General features: G+C 45.0%; 1 protein-coding gene across 1 annotated transcript in view; it reads left to right on the top strand.

Annotated features, from left to right (window-relative positions):
* AFAP1L2 (actin filament associated protein 1 like 2) overlaps window positions 1-22,289 on the top strand; it is a 523,453-nt gene that overhangs the window by 331,536 nt on the left and 169,628 nt on the right. The window contains exon 5 of the mRNA XM_078643868.1: window positions 19,180-19,270. Coding sequence (XP_078499994.1) covers window positions 19,180-19,270 — 91 coding nt within the window. The remainder of the gene's footprint in view (window positions 1-19,179; window positions 19,271-22,289) is intronic.

Genomic DNA, 22,289 nt, shown 5'->3' with positions numbered 1-22,289 from the left:
AGACGCAGAGGCGTGCAAAATATTGCCGTGAAAAAAGGAGCGTGTCTGATATCAATCTCCAGGGTGGTGTGGAGTGGAAGAACGATGGATTTGGGCCCAGATCTTTGGACTGGGGTGAATGTGTGACATTGATCCACATTCTGTCCATCATTGTTGTGTTTGCTGATATCAATCTCCAGCATAACATTCCATGGTTTTTAGATGCCTCGAGTGCGATTACACACAAGGTCCTGCAGCTAAACTCTAGCTTCCGTCTCTGGTGAAACTGATGAGAAAAGCGACCAGGAAATATACTGCTTTGGATGAAGTAAGAATCTATATGTATATCTCAGTTTATGGGACATATATTCACTGAAATAAACAAAGGTTAAAGTGACTTTATAGTTAAGCATTGAAATTAAGTAAAAGCTAATGCAAAAAAAACAGAGAAACCTCTGAAATTTCTCCGGTTATAGTTTACTGAGCTAACTATAACCTGCGCTTCCACCACGCATATGACCTCACATATCAAATCACTCATATGTTAAATTACATAATTGATGACATCACTGATGGCATCTCAAGTAACATTATTGCTATCACTGGTGATCAGTGATCACTCTATTGTCACGTACACGCACAGAGTTACTCGGTGTACACAAGTGGGGCAAAAGTATGGAAATGGCGTAAGCCATGGGGACTAGTGTAATTGTGCATTTTAAAAGTTATATGGTGCACTGTTTGCAAAGCACTAAAGTGATGCCACTTGGTGTCAGGGTATGCTCAGTGCTCAGTCTGCCCTTTTATAGTTTTTTTGATTTAAATTAATTTTCAGGATGCAAGGACTATGTCCCCGAGTCCTGTAATGGCTGCCACAAGTATATATATATTCACTGAAAAAAACATAGGTTTCAGGCACGTTATAGTTCGAAATTAGCATTTAAAAAACTTTAGCAATTCACTGAAAAAAACCATAGGTTTTAGGGAAAGTTATAGTTAGTTGGACATTTCACTCGTGCAAAACCAGAGAAGTTCCCCCGTTATAGTTAGTTCAGCTAACTTTAACTCGCGCCCCCACAATGCACTGCTTATGACGTCATAAATTACAACACTCATGACCTGGTCAGTGACAGCCAGGGAGCCGGCATTGCTTTTCCACACGGGGAGCTGCTGACATGCAAGAGAGAGGTTTCCTGCTCTTTCTTCCAAAATCCAAACCACAGTTTGCTATGCCAGGGCGGGAGCCGCAAGGCTCCCGCCCTGCCATAGCAATCAGCATCCCGGGACATTGCAGGAGCTGGCCTGGGGGGTGGCGGTCCCTCCAGGAGGGGGGCCGCGTGGCCCCTCCCATCCAAAGCACAGCCCCGGGGAGTTGGTGTTCTCCGGGACCTGTCACAGATGCCCTTGGCTATCAGGCACAGGACCTAGCCATAGGCTGGGCCCTGCAGCCAATGCCAGGCAGTGCTGAAGACCATGTGCGATGAGGGGGCTGGGCACAGAGCTGGGCCGCAGGTCAGGCTCTGCTGCCAGCCCCACAACCACACATGGATAAAGGAATTATTACTTTGTTTATTATTTTTTTGTAAAACTAGAAGTTCGCTGACAAAAAACAAGGTTAAAGTGATGTTATAGATTTAGTAATGGTATTTTACTTTGCTTTAACCCCTTCACTGCGGCGGCTCTTCCGCCGCAGTGCTAAGGGGAATGGGGGGCCGCGCGGCGCTCCCGTGCTCGTGACGGAACCGCTCCATCACGAGCCTTGGGTGCGCTGTGACGGAATGGTTCCGTCATGGCCCTGCCCGCCCAATAAAACCCTCAGCGCAGGTGCAGAATTTGTGCCGCGCAGGCGCGGCGAGCGGGCCGTAACAGAACCGTTCCATCACCAGCACGGCACACCCGAGGCTTATGATGGAACGGTTCCGTCACAAGCGGAGTCACAAGTGGAGGAGTGTGGCTCAATGGTTAGAGCGGCAGACCCTGATGCAGAGGTCTAGCCCGGGACCAGGGTTCAATTCCCCGCCTCGGCGGGTCTTGGGCTGAAAATTCCACGGACCTGATAATTCTCGCCTCGGTGCCTATTCCGATCATGGAGTCCCACTCTGCAACTCTGGGCAATAGCTTGCTTAATCTCCACAACGGCCCCCACAACGCTACGGATGCCTGGCCTCCACCTTGGGGATGCCCAGGAGTGAACACCTCACAGGGAAAGCCAGGATGGGTTCCACAGCGGTATTCGTACAAGCGCCTTGAGACCCTTGCGGGTGAGTAGTGCGCTATACAAGTATCAGTTTACATTTTTTACATTTACAAGCACGCAAGGGGTTAAGAAAGTAGTTAATATTATATGGAGGAGGTTTGTCTAATAAGTCCTCTAATACCTCATCAAGAGGAGGGCAATTCCTTTGGTCTACTGCGATAAAGCATTTTCCTGTTTTCATCCTAAATTCTCTGTCATGCTGTTCTATATTCTCACTTATCTTCATATTATTATAATCTGCCACTTTGGCCGTAGTTGTTTTATTCTTTTCTCTCTCTCTATCTTGTTTTTGTTTCATGTTCCTAGTTCTAGCATATTTCTCCCATGTTTGAAATGCTTCAAACATAGCAGGTCGGACTTTTCGTTCCATCATACATTGCTGTAAATACTGTAACTTGGCTAAATCAAAGGTACCATCAATAGGAAACTGTAATTCTTTATCCTTTTTTGTGTACTCATGCCATATTCTATTGTATAAATTCACATTTATTCCCTTTTTTATCATTAATATCCAACCTGGACTATCTTCAACAGGGGCGGGGACGCTTTCGTCCAACCGGTGACCTGACTTTATACAACAGAACGTTTTAGAAATGCATTTCTTCATTGTTCCTATTTATTCTTTTAGTTATAACTATCCTTTTACTCTTTTACTCAAAACTTATTCAACAACCCTAGTTAACCAAACTTCTTTTTAATAAAACATGCAACAGAACAATCTCACCAATCTGTGGTGTGTCCTGAATCGTCCGACTGTTGGTCTTCGGACAACACGTCTGTTTCAGAAGGGATCAGCTCGTGGACCTCTGCCGGGGAATCCTGTGTCAAGAGGCCAGTCGGGACTTCAGATGGCAGCTGCTGCGGAGAAACGCCGTCTCCTTCGTGCAGGGGCCCCTACGATCATTCGGTCCTCAGTCGCACCTCTCAACCACGGACTCAGCTAGCCGTTGGATGTCCCACGGAGAGGTCCCTTCGTGGTCGCCAATTTGTCGAAGTGGATTTCTTCTACCTCGCCCAGGTATGCTCACAAAGGAAGACCAGCAGTCGGAGGTAACTGTAACATAAAAAGATTTATTGCGCTCGAGCGGGTACACCACCTCACAGCTCCATGTGGCTATGAGAGAAGTGGACAACTTACAAAGTCATAGACAGCCTTATATACTTTTGTGCTGGAATAAGCGTAGGTGGGAATGAATACACAGATCAGCAACTGCCAAGGATGATGAATGATCCCAGGACGGACCCACGTACTAGTCAGGACGAGTCACTCTGGAAATATGTATATTTGGCATGCAGAACGCAAATATAAAGGTTACTCACTAAACCCCATCAGTCATCAATAATCTTGTGATACACAGAATAAAGCAGAACTATGCATAACTTGTGCCAAGTATAAACATAGGCGGGCCTGTGGTTACAGAGTCAGGCGCTCACTTGATTACTCATCCGGATATGGAACAAAAGGTTATGTCTCCTGTGTCAACAGTAATTTATCACCATCAGCAGTGTTTAGTTAACTGTAATACATTGGCAGTAGTTAGGTAGGAAAGTTAAACAAATGAGTCATTGACCTTTAAGCAATGCACCCTGCTCTACTTGTGTGTCATAAAGCAGAGTACAAACATATGCTCTGGGGTCGATCGATGTATCATCGTTTCTTCGTGCAGATGAAGTGGCCATGTTATATGTGCTGAGGTGGCAGGCTAGAGAAAACTTAACTCAAAATGGCTGCTGGAAAATACAAAATGGAGGAGCTTTCGTCCATTACAAAAACTGTATTTTCACAATCGACCCTTTGGACGCAAGGTCCAACATTTTGCTGTGGCCTAATGTACATGTTCGTAGATAGGCCGGCTGTTACTATAGTGTGCCTCATTGCGCTCATTAACATAGTCAACTGTGTTGGTGTCAGTGGGGCTGTTATCCGAGATATCAATATCCATCAATTGTTGAGTTTCAATATCTCTCATTATAAGTGCATTGGACACTGTCACAGGGGGCATCGGGGGTGGTTTAAGCAATCGCCCCAGACACTGGCAGCACATGGGCAGGCAATTAATGAAAATGCAGCACCCAATCACCACGAGGAAGATAATCACCAGAAACATCCCTATCTTCCAGCCCCAGGCGGATAAAGCATTCCAAAAGGAACCTACAGGGTCCCAGGGGCCAACATCATTATGGGCCTGAGCTCCTATATCATATAGTCTCTTGACAGCTTCTCTAACTGATGTAGATGAGTCAGGGACGTATGAGCAACAGGAGGACCCGATCACCCTACAGACTCCACCCCGTTCTGCTAACATCATGTCTAGCACAACCCTGTTTTGAAGGGCAACGAGTCTAAGAGCCTTCAGCTCAACTGTGATGTTCTCAATTACACCTGCGGTCTCCTCTATAGTCGCCTCTAATAGACGGGACAACCTACGTATGTTTCTGGAGTTTATGGCAGGGCCATACCAAGGAACAAAGGCCTTTAGCACATCACCAGCTATCTCACCCACTGTATCTCCTTGATCAACACTCCTCCTGCCCCTTAGAGTTCTGGATGCTCTATTCACTTCTGCAGTACTTTTTACAGACAATGCTGGTGTTACAAGACCCAGGTGGCAGCAGCCACCCCAGTTCACTGGCAGCCAAATGTAGGCCCTGGAACCACAGATGAAATAGACTGAGTCACCAACATAAAGTGGAACAGTTATTTCCTGGGAGGACACTTCAAATGTTATATTGCAATTGGTACTATTCCCCATGTCAGTGGTACCGTTACTCCTGATACATATACTCCCAAGTACACTACGCTGCCTCATTTTCAAAAATGGTACCTGTCTTGTGTCCCTCTGGAGCGGAGGTGTGCTATCATTCTTTATCAAAGACAGTGGGGTGAATATATTTGAAAAGGGGAATGTTGCATTGGGCAAAATAACTTCAGAGCAATTCCCTGCCTGGAGAATGTCTTTGTCATAATGGGTATACAAGGAGGCAGTTGATGTTCTGGTGGTAGAACGGAGAGTTACTAAGCTACTGAAAACTCTTATTAACTCAACTTTCAGCATTGCAATGTGTAATGCATAACAGGACGCCTCAAATGGCAGGGGTACTTGGAGAAGGGGTATACCTTCATCTACATAAGCTGGGAATTGCATACAGATCCAACAATTATTTTTATCAATGACTTGGTGGGTCTGATGAAGTAAGGTAAGGAAAGAATTGTGACGCATCTCCTCTCTGTGATCCATATCCTCTGGTGGTACTGTAACTGAGGGGACAAAGTCAGAGGGAAGCTCTGATGGAAGCGGGGCTGTTTTTGCAATAGGATGGTAGAGCTCTAGAAGATATAGTAAACCAATGACCAAAGACATTATGCAAAACAACATACAAAATATGCATAGTTTGGAGTACCAACGCCCCTTTTTGTTCAATTTAAGGGTGGAATATGTATCCTCCATCTCTAGTAAAGGAAGGTGTCTTGTTGTTCTTCCAAACAAATATACCATTCGAAATATTCCGTATTTTGAAATATACAATCTCACAAGTGCGGCAGTTCAACAGTGTTCGTTATAGGCCTCACTGTTACAGACCTTGCAATTGGTGGAAATAACACAAATTCGACCTCACACCCTCTCCTCCTATGGGTCGCTGGGCTTCGGAGGTGATCCTTTCTTCTCTTTGCAGATCAGAGTTGACAGTGTCCTTATTCTACTAACCTCACTGCACAAGTTAGTCCTTTAAAGTTGGCACTATTCAGTGCGGCAGTTGGTGCTTGCTCCGTCCTAAGCACTCTTCAATTTCCTTGGGCGTAGATTGTATCCTGATGCAGCTGGTTGATCATCGATGCGTGCAGGAGTGCAGTCACCAGTCCTTCGGTCAGAACGGTCCTCTTCCGGGGGCAGCTCTGGCCAGAATGGTGGTGCTCTCTTCACGTTAGAAAGATGAATCCAGTTTTTGTGTCCGTCACATCGAACCGCCGTCTGTGTGACTAACAAAACTTGCGCTGGCCCTTTCCACCTGGGCTGTAGGCTGTTCTTCCTCACAAAGTTCTTGGTCAGGACCCAGTCCCCGGGCCTGATATCATGCACTTCTCCTTCCAGAGGCGGGGACCAAGTGTCTCTGACCTGTTGGCGAATGGTAGACAGGGCAGAAGTTAGTTCTTTACAATAATCCAATAAAGCAGAATGCGTCAATTCTTGCAACTTTGGTGGAGAGGCAAACCCATATACATTTGCTGGTTTCCCCATAACGAGCTCATATGGAGAGAGTCTGTTTTTGGATGTAACAGTTGTCCTCATGGAGAACAAGGCTAAGGGCAAAGCATCTACCCAACTGAGAGTGCTTGATGCACATATTTTTTGCAGTTTATTTTTCAATGTAGCGTTGCAGCGCTCCACAAGCCCTGCCGCTTTTGGGTGATACACTGAATGGAACTTTTGTTGTACCCCTAATCCTTGGCATACTAGATCCATTATTTTATTCGAAAAATGTACCCCGTTATCAGACCAGAGGCTTCTGGCCAAGCCGTAGCGTGAGAAGTACTCTTTCAGCAACATCTTGGCCGTGCTTAATGCGGTGTTGTCTTTCAAAGGGAATGCCTCCACCCAATTACTGAAACTACATATAACAACCAAAACATATCTCTTGCCATTGGCAGGGGGCATTTCTATGTAATCCATCTGAAGGCATTCAAAGGGGTATTCTGGCAATCTAAAATGACCCGGTGGTACTTGTATCCCTTTTCCTACATTATGGAGAGCACAGGTCATACAGTTCTTGGATAATTTTACAGCTGTCTTCCTAATGTTTTTGTTGACCCATATCTTTTCAATGGTATTTGTCATTCCATCAGCCCCCAAGTGTGCCGGACCATGAACCATGTGAAGCATGGGTAGGAGAAAACTGTCGGGCAGGACCCACTTTTTCAAATCACCAAGTGTGTGCATCCAAGCCCCAAAATGTGTGTCAAAATAATATCCTTCCTTAACCCACTGCTTCTTTTCATCTTCACTTGCAAAGTCTTGAATGTCTTTTATCTCTTTATATGGATCAATATTTGTCTCTTCTTCTTTAGATCGTGACACTACATATGTTAAGGTGTACTCACTCAATGCAGTGTGTTTTGCTGTTTCATCGGCAAAAGCGTTTCCCTGACCTACATGGTCTGTAATTTTCTTGTGTGCACTACACTTCATGATAGCCAATTTAGTCGGTAATGCAAGAGCATTTAGCAGTCTGGTAATCAAGGTGCCATGCTGTATTTTTGCACCTCCAGATGTGATGTACCCTCTTTCGGCCCATAACCGGCCGAAGTTATGTGCCACCCCCCAGGCGTATTGGCTGTCGGTGTAAATGTTTACGGCTAACTTCTCTGAGAGCTCACATGCTCTAGTTAAGGCGATCAACTCGGCTGCCTGAGCAGACATCTGTTCTATTTTACATGTTTCAACAACTGTCTTATTTGTTGTGATTGCATAGGCTGCAGAGGTAGTTCCATCTGGTCTTTTTAAACAAGAGCCATCCACAAATAGTGTTCCATCGACATTTTGCATAGGTGTGTCTGCCAAATCTACTCGACCTTTTGTTTCAGTTTCAGTAACAATCACGCAATCATGTTGTACTTCATCCTGCTCCAAAGGGAGAGGCATCAGAGTAGCTGGATTTATGGTGTTACACCTCTGCAAGGTCACGTTAGTGGCCATTAGTATTAGCTCATACTGAGTCAACCTGGCATTAGTTAAATGTTGAGTTTTGGTTTTGTTCAGCAGTATGTCTACTGAATGAGGTACGTAAACCACAACTGGATGTCCAAGTACAATAGAGTCTGCCTGTCTTACTGCAGCAGCCGCCGCAGCAACATTTCTGAGGCAGTTCGGTAGACCTCTTGCTACCGGATCCAATGTTGAGGAAAAATAGGCACATGGTCTATTCTTCTCTCCATTTTTCTGGGTTAGTATAGCCATTGCGCATCCTTCTTTCTCATGTACGAACAATGCAAAGTTCTTAGTGTAATCTGGTGTGCCCAAAGCAGGTGCATTGCATAAAGCAGTTTTCAAAGCCACAAAGCTATCTTGATGCTCTTGATCCCAAGGAACAGGATCTTCCACATCTTTGTGAGTCAAGGACAGTAATGGCTTGGCCAGATAAGAGAAATTTGGTACCCATTGCCTACAAAAGGAGACCATTCCAAGAAATGCACGCACATCTTTTTGTGTTCTAGGTCTGGGAATGTTCTGCACTGTTTGTATTCTGTCAGATGATAATCTCCTCCCACCTTTCGACAGGAGATGACCTAGGTAGGTTACCTCCTGTTGACAGTACTGTAGCTTAGCTGGCGAAACCTTGTGTCCATGCGAAGCAAGAAAAGTTAGAATAGCATGCGTAGCTTGCTTACAAATTTCATTTGTTTCAGCTGTTAACAGTAAATCATCCACATATTGCAGTAATACTGTACCTGGTGGTAAAGCACAGTCATCTAGTTGTCTCTTTAATGCCTGACTATAGATGCTAGGGCTTTCTGTATACCCCTGGGGAACCCGACAAAATTTGTACGATCGCCCATGGAAACTGAAACTGAACAGATACTGGCTGTCTGGGTGTATGGGGATACTGAAGAAGGCATTCTTCAGATCTATGACGGTAAACCACTGGGCTGAAGGAGGTACAGACGAAAACATTGCTGTAATGTCGGGTACAACAGGGTATTGTGGTTCCACTATTTTATTTATGGCTCTCAAATCAACAATCATCCTATATTTGATCTGTCCTGTTCCATCATCACGCTTAACCACAGGTAAAATTGGACTGTTACAGGGACTGCTTGTAACTTCTTGTATTATCTCCCGTTGCAATAAGTCTGAGATAACTAATTTCAGACCTTCCTCACCTTCTTTTGATATTTTATACTGGGGGATGCGAGGTAGTCTGACATTTGGCTTTACTGTAATATGCACTGGCTCAATATCCATTTTCCCTACATCGTTTGGTCCGTGTGCCCATAAATTTGGATCAATATCTCGCAGTTCAGGCGGAATGTTATTTTTATCTGTAACCATGTATTGTCTAGACACTTTTTGCTTCTTACAAGTTAAGTAAACACCATCTGGTGTACAGTATATAGTAGCATGCATCATTTTTAAATCTTTTAAACCAAGCAAATTTAGCGAACATTTCTCTGTTAGTACAAATGGCATACTCCCTGTTATAGGACCAATTGTGAAGTCCAATGGTCGTGAAATGGGGCTTGTGACAACAGCATTTGAAAATCCCACCGACTTATCTAATCTTCCCGAGAGAGGAACATGGGGGAGCAAGCGGTGGGAAATCGATGTATTAGTGGCACCAGTATCTAGAAGAAATTTCCTCTCCTCACCTTCAACTACCATTTTTACATATGGGCCTGAAGAATCCACTGGTATCTGCACTCGCTCCCTGTCCTCTCCTGGGCATCCCTATTGTGTCCAGTCCTCGTTGTCATCATATGGTGTATAATCTTGAGTGAAATACGCATTGTTCCTATTATTGTCAAAATAATTTGCCTGCTCAGTGTCACTGTAATTTCTTTGCTGTCCTCTACCTCTCCCTCTGTCTACACGCGGAGTTGAGTTTCCTCTGTAAGTGTTTGCACTATTTCTCATAGTTTGACCCTTGCCCTGTAAGTAAGGGCACTCATTCTTCCAATGTCCCTCCTCATAGCAGTTAGCACATTGATTATATCCTAACCCTGCTCTCTGTTGCGCCGGAGCTGAAGCAGCGCGACCAACCCCACGACTACGTCCACCTGCCCTCTGAAAGTTTGTACGTCCTCTTGACCTTCCTCTGTCAGGAAAAGCTTGCTGCATTAACGCTTTTGTCTTCAATTCCTTCATTTGCTTATCCTTTTTTCCCTTGTCTGAATTTCTCTTATTTTCATAATAGCACGCCATTGTCAATAACTCAGCTGGATCTTTAGCAGTCCAGGTACTTTCGTATGTCTTTATACTGTCCGATAGCTCAGGTAAAATGTTATTAACAAACTGATTAGCAAAAATGCGCTTTCCTTGTACTGTCTGGATGTCCTGTCCACTGTGTCCTTTAAAAATCTCTTCTATTCTGCTAAAAAAATCAGTCACTTCTTCTCCCTCCTTCTGTCTACATGCAGTCATTTTATCCCAGTCTACTTTTTGTCTAGGCAGAATTTCCTGCATGCGTGTTATAATGTGTCCAGGTAAATCTTTTAACACTTGTGGCACATCCTCTCCTGCTGCTCTACGATTATCCGCAGCCGCTATCGCTCCCCAGTTAATGTGTGCCGAATTATGATCCCTAACGGGGCGCCACAATTCCTGCGGTATCAAAAAATCGAACAGAAGGTCAACATCTTTCAATATCATGGGCGTTAAACTAAGAGCAGATTCAAGATGCTCATAAAACACTTTCGGATTACTTCTAGGATCAGGCAACTCTTTCTTTAGGGCCAATAAATCAGCCCTCGTCCATGGGGTGTGCACATATTGTCGGATGGCGGGGAGGTTTCCACCCCTTGGATCAGGAATTGGGTGTACTTCTCTCATCGGGAAAGCTGAGGTATTATTATCTCTGCGTTCTGGTCCTGGGCCATAGTGTTGATGGATATGTTTGTTAGTGGCATCACACATAATGGTATCTAGTTCTTTTTGGTAATGATAACAAGCATCAAATGCATCCTTACATTGTGTGTCTGTTAATATGGAGTTTTCGCTATCCCTCCATAATTGTCGTAACCATCCTGGTGATTGTACAAAAACTATACTGTTGTCCATTATGAGTTGACAATGGTTGAACAATCTATTTGTCATGCTATTAATGACAAAGTTCCTAGCCCTTAACTCCATTCCTTCAAATGTTTCCCGGGCTTCTATTTTAGTTATTTCGCCTAAGTCCATCCATTTTTCTGTCATTTTTTTTATAACATCTTTCTCTGCTATGCCTAATCGCGTGGGTCTAGCATACATGTCTGATACCCGTCTGTCCGTTCTTGGTGAACCAAGGTAAGGGGAACTCATCCAATCGTATGTTTTGTGTGCACGTACTGCGGGGGAATCAGTTTGTGAAGCAAGTGGCGTCATTGGTATTGGAAGCAGCATTGTGCTGGAAGATGCTGGAGCAGGCGGTGTTGTTGGGATGTTTCCTACAGACCCATGCACGCCCTGCAAACTACTTGTTGGAGAGGCCGTTTGTTGTGCCTGTACAACAGGAGTGGATGGCTGTTGGACCGGTACAACAGGAGGGGGAACATGCTGTACTTGGGGTGGGGCAACAATATTAGGCTGTTGGCCCCCAATACCCGGACCTGGTGGGGGTGGCGGTATTTGGACAATATTATATGGAGGAGGTTTGTCTAATAAGTCCTCTAATACCTCATCAAGAGGAGGGCAATTCCTTTGGTCTACTGCGATAAAGCATTTTCCTGTTTTCATCCTAAATTCTCTGTCATGCTGTTCTATATTCTCACTTATCTTCATATTATTATAATCTGCCACTTTGGCCGTAGTTGTTTTATTCTTTTCTCTCTCTCTATCTTGTTTTTGTTTCATGTTCCTAGTTCTAGCATATTTCTCCCATGTTTGAAATGCTTCAAACATAGCAGGTCGGACTTTTCGTTCCATCATACATTGCTGTAAATACTGTAACTTGGCTAAATCAAAGGTACCATCAATAGGAAACTGTAATTCTTTATCCTTTTTTGTGTACTCATGCCATATTCTATTGTATAAATTCACATTTATTCCCTTTTTTATCATTAATATCCAACCTGGACTATCTTCAACAGGGGCGGGGACGCTTTCGTCCAACCGGTGACCTGACTTTATACAACAGAACGTTTTAGAAATGCATTTCTTCATTGTTCCTATTTATTCTTTTAGTTATAACTATCCTTTTACTCTTTTACTCAAAACTTATTCAACAACCCTAGTTAACCAAACTTCTTTTTAATAAAACATGCAACAGAACAATCTCACCAATCTGTGGTGTGTCCTGAATCGTCCGACTGTTGGTCTTCGGACAACACGTCTGTTTCAGAAGGGATCAGCTCGTGGACCTCTGCCGGGGAATCCTGTGTCAAGAGGCCAGTCGGGACTTCAGATGGCAGCTGCTGCGGAGAAACGCCGTCTCCTTCGTGCAGGGGCCCCTACGATCATTCGGTCCTCAGTCGCACCTCTCAACCACGGACTCAGCTAGCCGTTGGATGTCCCACGGAGAGGTCCCTTCGTGGTCGCCAATTTGTCGAAGTGGATTTCTTCTACCTCGCCCAGGTATGCTCACAAAGGAAGACCAGCAGTCGGAGGTAACTGTAACATAAAAAGATTTATTGCGCTCGAGCGGGTACACCACCTCACAGCTCCATGTGGCTATGAGAGAAGTGGACAACTTACAAAGTCATAGACAGCCTTATATACTTTTGTGCTGGAATAAGCGTAGGTGGGAATGAATACACAGATCAGCAACTGCCAAGGATGATGAATGATCCCAGGACGGACCCACGTACTAGTCAGGACGAGTCACTCTGGAAATATGTATATTTGGCATGCAGAACGCAAATATAAAGGTTACTCACTAAACCCCATCAGTCATCAATAATCTTGTGATACACAGAATAAAGCAGAACTATGCATAACTTGTGCCAAGTATAAACATAGGCGGGCCTGTGGTTACAGAGTCAGGCGCTCACTTGATTACTCATCCGGATATGGAACAAAAGGTTATGTCTCCTGTGTCAACAGTAATTTATCACCATCAGCAGTGTTTAGTTAACTGTAATACATTGGCAGTAGTTAGGTAGGAAAGTTAAACAAATGAGTCATTGACCTTTAAGCAATGCACCCTGCTCTACTTGTGTGTCATAAAGCAGAGTACAAACATATGCTCTGGGGTCGATCGATGTATCATCGTTTCTTCGTGCAGATGAAGTGGCCATGTTATATGTGCTGAGGTGGCAGGCTAGAGAAAACTTAACTCAAAATGGCTGCTGGAAAATACAAAATGGAGGAGCTTTCGTCCATTACAAAAACTGTATTTTCACAAAATTCACCCCAAAAAACAAAGGTTTAAGTCACGCTGGCCTGTCCCGAAGACAGGCCTTACATGCAACCATTAGAGTGGCCTGCCTACCGTGTGGCCAAACTCTGTGGCACATGGGCACCCTGCAGCTACAGAGCCAATGTATGTCTTTACTTTTAAACTTCTTTATGTGCCATCTGCTAGACAGACTACAACAGGTCCTGACTGGCAGCCCTACACTACCTCTGCGACTCTGGTCAAATTGTGCATGGGATTTTGCAATCTCCAGCATAATCTGAGCCCTCTCAGGGCGTGCAGACTGATGCCACTGTGCAGCAGTCACCGTCTCCTTCTTAAAACCCTCAACCCTTGAGGACAGTCCAGAGGCCTGATTGTCCACAGCGGATCCTGCCCGTCATTTATGACCCAATCCTTCAAGCTTGGGCTTCCCTCCCATGCTTCTTCCTTCCCCCACACTATCCACTCTCCTTCATATTTTACCTCTGCAGGGAAGGATGCATCAGGTCTCCAATGATACCACAAGATTGTCAGCATATCTGAACCTCACACATGCTGCGTCAGAAAATCCCACCTCGCAAAAGTGTCAGTTTTAAATTTACCTCTGGAATTCAAGGGAAGACTTCACCCTACCTTACGAGCAAAGTTTAAGCTAATCCTGCTCCTAACTGCATTACTCTTTCAGCATTCCTCAGCAGAGATGCAGTACTTTGCCTGCACTTCACAGCAGGACTGTTACCTATCCCTTTTAGCATTGTCCTGGTACTTTACCAGCGTTTCTTAACAGGGATGAGAGAGTTCACAATTTCTTCTCAGAATGGCTGCAGTGTTCACCTACATTACTCATCATAGCTGCAAAATATTACAGGCACTTTCCAATAAGGCTGTAGTGTTTCACCAGCAACTTCCAGTGGGTTACTTTATTAATCAGGATCTGCACGAACTTACAATACAGCACCAGCAACCCTCGGCAAAGCTGCAACACTGAACAAGTGCTTCTTAATGGGGCACTGCCATATTTCTCCAAAACGTTTCACTAGTTTGTATCACTTTACCATCATTTTCCAGGAGGGCTGTAACACTTTGCTAAAAGAGAAGAGCGAGGCCCGCTTAGAATGCATGGTCTCCTACTACACAGCCTATAGCCAAGTCATCCAGAACTGAGGGACGTTCATAGACCAAATAACGTTCCAAGTCTGCAAATTCATCAATGAATGCTAACCAGCAGGACACATGTCGTAAGGATAATAGTATGTGGTGGCGGGGGAGTAGGGGGGTTGTTATCATATGCAATAACTATGAAGTCACAGGTATTGAAGTGATGCTGTGCTCTTATAATAATTCTACTTAAAAGGTCAAGGGTATGTTTACAAGAAAAGCAAATAAACATAATCACAAAAGAAAGTTAAAAACATTTTTCATTTACGTTTTATACATGTGCACTTTTTTCCACACATCAATCAGTAACTAACATCAGAAATGGTTGAAAGTGACAATATTTTTAAACCTGCACATGGAACCTGGAAAGTACATGTTTAAACTGCTTTTAGAGACTAATTAAAAGGTGCTAATACTTTGTTTGGTTCCTGCTGTTGTCCTGCCCTCAAAGCACAAAAGTGCATTAGGCAGTAGAAGGGGTAACTTCATCAAGTTCGGTGTTCCTCAGATAAGAGATTAAAAGTGTAGGAGGATGGATATCTGACTATGGTTACCCCAGATTTTTTGCCTTGTGTTTAGCTGGTTTTCGACTTAGTTGGCCTGGGACCCTGCTAATCAGGGCCCCAGGCTATCTGCTCTCTCTGTAAAATGTACTCCATGTACCCTAGGTACATAACTAATTGGATATTGAGTCACCTTATCAGCCCCTCTACAGTGTACTATAGGTACCCAGGGTATAGGTGCACCCAAGGCCTACCAGGGGCTGCAGCATATCTTTTGCCACCCCTGGCTGGCCATCCAAACTGACACAACTGGCTGATCACTCAGCTGGGGCAAGGTCGTGTAATCACCCCTTGCTTAGATATAGTATACCTATGTCTAAACCTATATCTGGACACATATACACCTATAAGTCACTCCTATGGCAGGCCTTAACAATCCTGGAGGCAGAGTGCTTGGTTTTATGTGAGATGGTGTCTAGCATGAGCTGAGCCTGTCTGCAGCTTTCGGAACCATGTCCTTATAGCTGTTCCAGGGTATTGCCATACCATATACTCTTAAGTGCATTATAATCCTCACGGTTATTGCTAACTTTGGTTTGGCTTTATCAAAACATGTTGTGTAAGGTGTCATACACTTTGGAATACAGTTCTGGCGACGGGGGTAGCATTCCACCCTTCTAGAGGGAGAAGACATGTTACCTTACTTAAACGTGGTTAAAACTAACCAGAGCCTCAGCATCACAAAATGGATGCTGCTGCCACAGACACAAGTCTGGCCTCCTGCTGCTGACCGAAACTCTGGCAGGGGAGGCCTGGACAAAAGATTTCCTGTTACAGGGAGGTGTTAACACCACCCCAGACAGGAGATAGTGGATTGAGGCAGGGAGGGCTGAGTGAAACTAGACACTGCCTGAGGCACACAAGGTGTCCCATGCATAGCCCAGTTCAAACCGGTGCTGGGGCATTCCAGCCCCAGCTCTGGTGCGAAACTGGACAAATAGGAAAGGGGTGTAACCACCCCCTTCCTGGGTCCCACCCATAGGAGGGACCTAGCAGGTAATCCAGCCCCTTGATTTGGAATAAAGGTAGGAGCTGTGTCCATAGACTTTAGATAATCCTGAGTGAAACTTTGATACGTAACTCTGGACCCTTCGACATCCTACTCGACGTAGAAGACTGAAGAATCTCCCTTGTGGTCAAGGAGTGACCACCCTGTGCAAGCAGGCACCATCAAGCGTTCAACAGTTTGCTTTGTTGCAGCTCCTGCCGGAGCTCGAGCAACAGAGATTGACAAGAACCAGATTCCCAGACATCCAACAGCCCGGTCCACAGCCACAGCAAAGCTGAGACCTGTGGAGGCGACGTGAGACGTGAGACCGGCCATCTTGGAAAGCCTGCAAAGTGCTTTCCGTGCAGCTCCCAAGGCACCCTCGAAGCTGTGCATTGGGGACTGAGAAGCCCCAGCCCCGAGCAGTTTTTACACCGAAGATCACCTCTCCACACTCACCGAGTGCTACGTGGGGTCCTTTTGCATTTTCCTGCTAGACGCGTCTGTCCGGTCACTTGCCCGTTGGCTAGTGGCCTCTGTGATGACAAACCTTCAAATTTACCCCACTGGTCTGGTTGTTCTAGACTGGCCCTTGCTCCCCTGAAAAGGAGCAGCCTATCAGATCTTGCTGATCTGATCCAGAAGCCATCTTCGATTCCTGTGTGGGTTGCATTTGCCAAGGCCTGTTGACTCCAATCCGGAAGCCGACACCACCGACAGTGAGAGCCTTTGTGGGACAGTCCGTGTCCGACTTCTGGTCATCGTCGATGCCCCGGGGTCCACGTGGCAGCGGAGACAAGCTTCAAAACAACCACCTGATTGCGCCCGACATCGCCTGGTTCCTTCCTGGTTCCTTCCTGGTCACTGGCTAGTGACCCAGACTCTGTCCCCTCTGCTTTCAGGTACTCTACATCTTCGATCCACCCTTGGATCCAACCGGACTCTTTTCTCCTGGCCGCCTGCAGCATCTTTACCTCCAGGCTCCATAGAACTCAGTGAAGAAACCCGACGCACTTTGACACCTATGCACCCGCTTCCTGTGGGTGAGGTAACGCGAGTACTCCGGTGCTCCTGTAGTGGTATACACCTCTAGTATCCTAGTTTTAAGTGGCTAAGTTCTAGTCCAGTCGGAAGACTCCTAAATCTGCAACTTTGTAACTTTTATGCGCCATTGACTTTGCATTGGTGCACGCGTGTGCATTTAGACACTGCACCCGCATCCTGTGGGCCGCTCCCGTCCTAACTTCTGTTAGTGCAGTGTAGTCCCAGCGATTCTCAAGGCCCTAGGCCTTACCATTGTTCGTGACGTGGTTCTTATACCACTATTTTAGTATATGGTTTTAGGGGCCACCAGGGCCTATCCATAATTGTGCAACTTTTGTATGTTATATAAAGTTCTTTGTTTAACGCTTGTGCTTCTGTCCTCATAAAGAGTACAGGGGATTATTCTAGTAATAAATACATATATTTTATAATATATAACTTGTGTGGTGTCCTTTCATTTGGTATTAAAAGGATTGCATATGGTAAAACAGCTGGCTTCACATGCCCTCTTGAGTTAAGCCTAAGACTGCTTAGGTCCATGCTACCCCTAGGATAGCTTGTCTATAAGGTTGACTTACAACCACTCACCATAAGGGCTGTTTGGACTGGTACAAGGTGCTCACTAGAATAGTGAACATCATACACCAGGCCAACTTCTCACAAAAAGATAATCCCTCCTGGGCCATTCTCACAAATAAAGTTGACGCTTGCATTGGCATAGAGGTTTACAAATATTCTGAGGGCAGAGTTTGTAAATGTAAGCAGCCGCAGTGCTGGGTAACAAGGTGACACTTCTCAGCCACATGTTAAGGGGAATGGAGTCCCCTTTTTAGGTCGAGCCTGGGCAGCGCATGCGCTGCTCTACGAGGCATGCTGTACTCCGGCATGGACTTGGTGCTCCGCCCACTCTCCGCCTATCTTTTCAATTGGCTTCTGTTACTGACCTTTCCAAATGGTTGATTCTGATTCATTAAAAGGCTCGTTAGTCCCTCCTTAGTAACGGAGAACAGCCATAACAACGCGGGGATTACCCCGCACTGCCATTACAACGCGGGGTTTACAACGAAAGTCGTTACAACGACTTTCGCTGGAGGGCGCTGTTGGATAGGGAATAGTTTAATTTTCTATCCAACACCTTCCCTACTGTCAATGTGGGCTGGAGTTGGAATAGAAAATTAAACTATTCCACTATCCAGCGCCCTCCAGCGAAAGTCGTTGTAACGACTTTCGTTGTAATCCCCGCGTTGAAATGGCATGCGGGGTAAAAGCCTGCGTTGTATTGACATAAAACTCTTAGTAACACCTTGTCTGCATTTGTAACCTCTCACAAGGACTGGACATTTTACTTGTGTGGTTACACAGTATGTTTATCAGGCTGTGAGAACTGTTATATTTCATTTTTTTACTGCAATGGATGCACGCCTTTATTTCTTTTTCCAGCGCGGTCCGCTTTCAATAGAGCGGCTGTGCATCTTTCTTTTTTTATTTTTTCAGTGCAGTCTGCTTTCAGTAGAGCATCTGCGCTCCTGTCTTTATTTATTAAATGCTTTATTTTATTTTAAAGCGCCCCAAGCGGAGCTTTCTCTTTAATATCAGCCAGGCACCTTTCTTTACATGAGCCACATTGAAAGCAATGGGCATGGCCGACACTAAAATAAAACCGTGCAATATTTGTTTGTCAACTAGACCCAAGAAATATTTGTTTGTCAACCTGATAAACAAATGCTTTTTTTTGTTGTAAAAGCGCCCATGCCGCGCTTTCACTTTAATGTCTGCCACGCCAATTTCTTTAGATGCGGCTCCTCTAAGGAAAGGGGCACGGCCAACATTAAAGTGAAAGTCTGCATGGGCAAATTTACAAACCAGCATTTGCAATGCAATAGGTCTTGAATTTACGAGAGTTTAGTAAATGCGAGACCTATGGCATTGCAAATGCTTCTTAAGAGATAATTGGGAGGGGGACACCACCCACTCTTAACTTGAGCCTTGCTAAAAAGCTTAATAAAAGGTACATGTGAGATGATCTGTTTCAGAAAAGAGACCATTTTTGGGATGAAGTGTAGGTTAAAGCTAGTAGTGTTTCTTTGTTGTTGGATGTTACAAAAATGGGGCAAATAATGTTGATCACCCTTATAATATTTTGTGTTTTCTTATTCATACAGGTTCAAGAAAAGCTCTCCCTCGCGCAGACTAAGACAGAGTCCGTAGAAGGCTATTACGAAGAGGCGCAGCCTTATGATCCCTCAGTAAACGGTATGGGATTTCTTTGAATTTATAGTCGAATGATGATAGTGACGCTTATTCAGCAATCTCACTCCCTTTTCCTCCCCTGCCTTACCCCATTCACCTGTAGCTGAGCTCCTGCCTGAGACCTAAAGGGGCCAGGAGTGGGATGAGAGGTGCGGAGGGAGGAAATGGGACCATGGAAACGCCTCTACAGCGCAAGAACTTACAGCTGTGTCCTCACTATGGGGAAAAGTGGACATTTGTCACACAAAAAGTGTTCTTCTAGCAATCATAAAAACTGACTTAATCCCCTAACCTGTTCCATGCGCCGGACGGCCCCTGGCCGTCCGACGTCACAGTGGGCATGTGAGGAGGACGGCCGGTGGCCGTCCGAACCCCGCCCACTTATTAATTCACCCGCACTGTGGCGGAATTCACGCCGCGGTCAACGGCTTAAGGACAAAGTGCTGAAATATGTATGTGTGTATTTGTATGCATATGTATACTTTATAGTAATATTCTATTATTCACTATTAGTGAAATAAAACATGGAGCACACTTACCTGCACAGAATCTTGGGTGGCAGTTGTCGTAAGTAAAAAATATTGTTTGAATACATGTTGCGTGCTTGCGGGCGAGAGTGTGTTTGTGAGATAGGAGTGTGTGTATGTGCAAGCATGTAGCTGTTTGTGTAAGTATGTGTGAGTGAGTGAACATGAGTGAGAGTCAGTAACAGGTAGTGAGTGAGACTGTGTGAAATTGAATCCCACATTTTCTATTCTTTGACGCAAGGCAACGTTGCACCAAAGATGCTCTGCTGTCTTACGTCAAAGAGAGAAAAAATTCACCACATCTGCTAAGGTATGGTGGATTGTTTCACTGCCTATCCGCTGGTGCACATTTGGCAACCACACGCTAACACAACGCACCCTTGTGCGATCGTGCATAAGCATGAAGCATAGGTTTTTTTAATGAATGGGGGTACGTTCCAGTACAAAAACTGTGTTAAGCCATTTTTCACTTTGTATGTGTGCTTTAAAATGTACCACACATGCACAGTTGAAAAAATTGGGAGAAATAAAAACATTTCTCCTTGTTATGCCTGCCTCAAACTGTCGTAAGATTTTGGTGCAAATTCCTCTCGTCCAATGTTTGTAGATACATTATTTGCGTCAAAACCCATATGTGGTTGCAAGGGAACGCCCATGCACCATCCATGGAATGCCCACTTTATGCAAAATAGTGCAAAGCAGTGCATAGCACAACTTTGCGATACTTTGGGATACTATCCAACGCTAACAGGATTTGAGTTGGATAAAAAATTCCACATTAACGTTTTGCACCAGGTTTGCGTCACAAAAGTGAGCAAACCTGGACCTTAGTGTCAGTAAGTATGAGTGATATTAAGAGAGAAAGTGAGTGATGTTTAGGAAGAACGAGTGTAAGTGGGTGTAAGAGAGTGTGAGCAGGGCCGGACTGGGAACGAAAACCAGCCCTCGCCCCCCCCCCCCCCCCCCCCACCTCTGGAGGGACCGAGCACTTTCCCGGGGCCGGTTTTCGGCCGATTTTGTTATGCTGCAAAAACGGCCCTGTAACAAAAACGGCCCCCAGGGGCCCAAAAGCAGCCCCCACCCATGCGGCGCACCGGGGGATTGCCCGGTGCCCACAACGGCCAGTCCGGCCCTGAGTGTGAGTGGGATGTTGGGGTCTTGTGGCAAGCCTTTCTGGAAAAGATTCTGTGTCGAGGGTCATATGCTCTTACTAAGGTTAAAGGGTATGTTATGTCACTTAGCTACCCTTGGCATTTTGGTGACTCCACACCCATTGAAGTATATTGGAAAAATGGGAGGAGGAGGAGGAGGAAAGAAGAGAACAGACTAGATAGACATGGTAGATAGCATCCTGCAGAAACGATGAATAAAATCAGTTTTCTTTGTAGCCTTTTTCGCAGTAAGACTGCTGCCCTTCCCAACTCTGTATCTCAGCGCCCTGTGCTTCAGCCCAGCACGACCGAGCCCAAAGTTGGCCCTGTTAATGGTTTTACACTTTAGATTATAAGTAAGTGCTAGCGAAACCTGGGATTTATAGATTCACTTTTTACAGATTATACATATACGTTAAAAAATCGCATCATGGAAAGTGCTAGTCGCTAAAACGCATAGTCGACGAAAATCCAATGAAATTAAGAGTCAGTGGACAGTACTGTATTCTGATTTCAGTACTGCCATGGCTGTTTGATTTAATGGCGTTTTGGGGGAAATAACTTAAAACTCGTAGTGGTCCATTGTCCTGCATAGGCCAGAAGAGGTCCAGATTTCTATCTTTTTGGAACGGTTCGCTCTAGTCTAGTTTATATTCTGCCGGTAGTGTTAGTGTGTCGTATTGAAGAAAGATCCAATGTCCACAAATGGTAGGAGTAGAATAAGTACATTTATTGTAAGCTACCAACTAGAGCTGGTGTCCCTCTCCTGACTAGCAAGCAACTGCCAGTCTCTGTAGAGAGAGAGAACACCAGAGGAAATAAAGATCTAAAAGGGAATGTAAGTATTAAAGGGGCAGAGATCAAAATACCATAGTAAGATACAACATAGTGCTACGCCAATAATGCGATGGTGCAACAGTGACTCTAGGTGGCCATTTAGAGCATTGCGCTGATTGTATGGCTGGAGTCTTACCGCTGCTCTTGGTGAGTCTGGGAACACACAATCCTCGCTGCTCAATGCCGTGTGAGCCACTGAAGAGCTCAGATCTTTTCGTGCCGCCTACAAACTTGAAGGCTGACTCCTCCAAGTGACTGCTTGTGCTGTCAGGCTGCAGCCAGACAGCGATCCAAATCACAGAGCAGCATAAACATACCCTGTTGTCAATTTGCTCTCCCTTCCTTTTAAATGAAAATACACTTTTCCGAACCTATAAAGCGAGTATGCTATGATACTTCACGCTAAATTTTCACAAACGACTTCGCGCTCTCTTTGCACGCTCGTCGCCATTATAAGACCTTTGTCACAAAGTCTTTTTTCCACCTTCAAGTTCGAACTCAGCCTTG

Source organism: Lissotriton helveticus, chromosome 5_1, assembly GCF_964261635.1.
Source record: "Lissotriton helveticus chromosome 5_1, aLisHel1.1, whole genome shotgun sequence".
Lineage (NCBI taxonomy): Eukaryota > Metazoa > Chordata > Amphibia > Caudata > Salamandridae > Lissotriton > Lissotriton helveticus.
The sequence above is the reverse complement of the archived record's forward strand: the minus strand, read 5'-3'. Positions and strand labels throughout refer to the sequence as shown.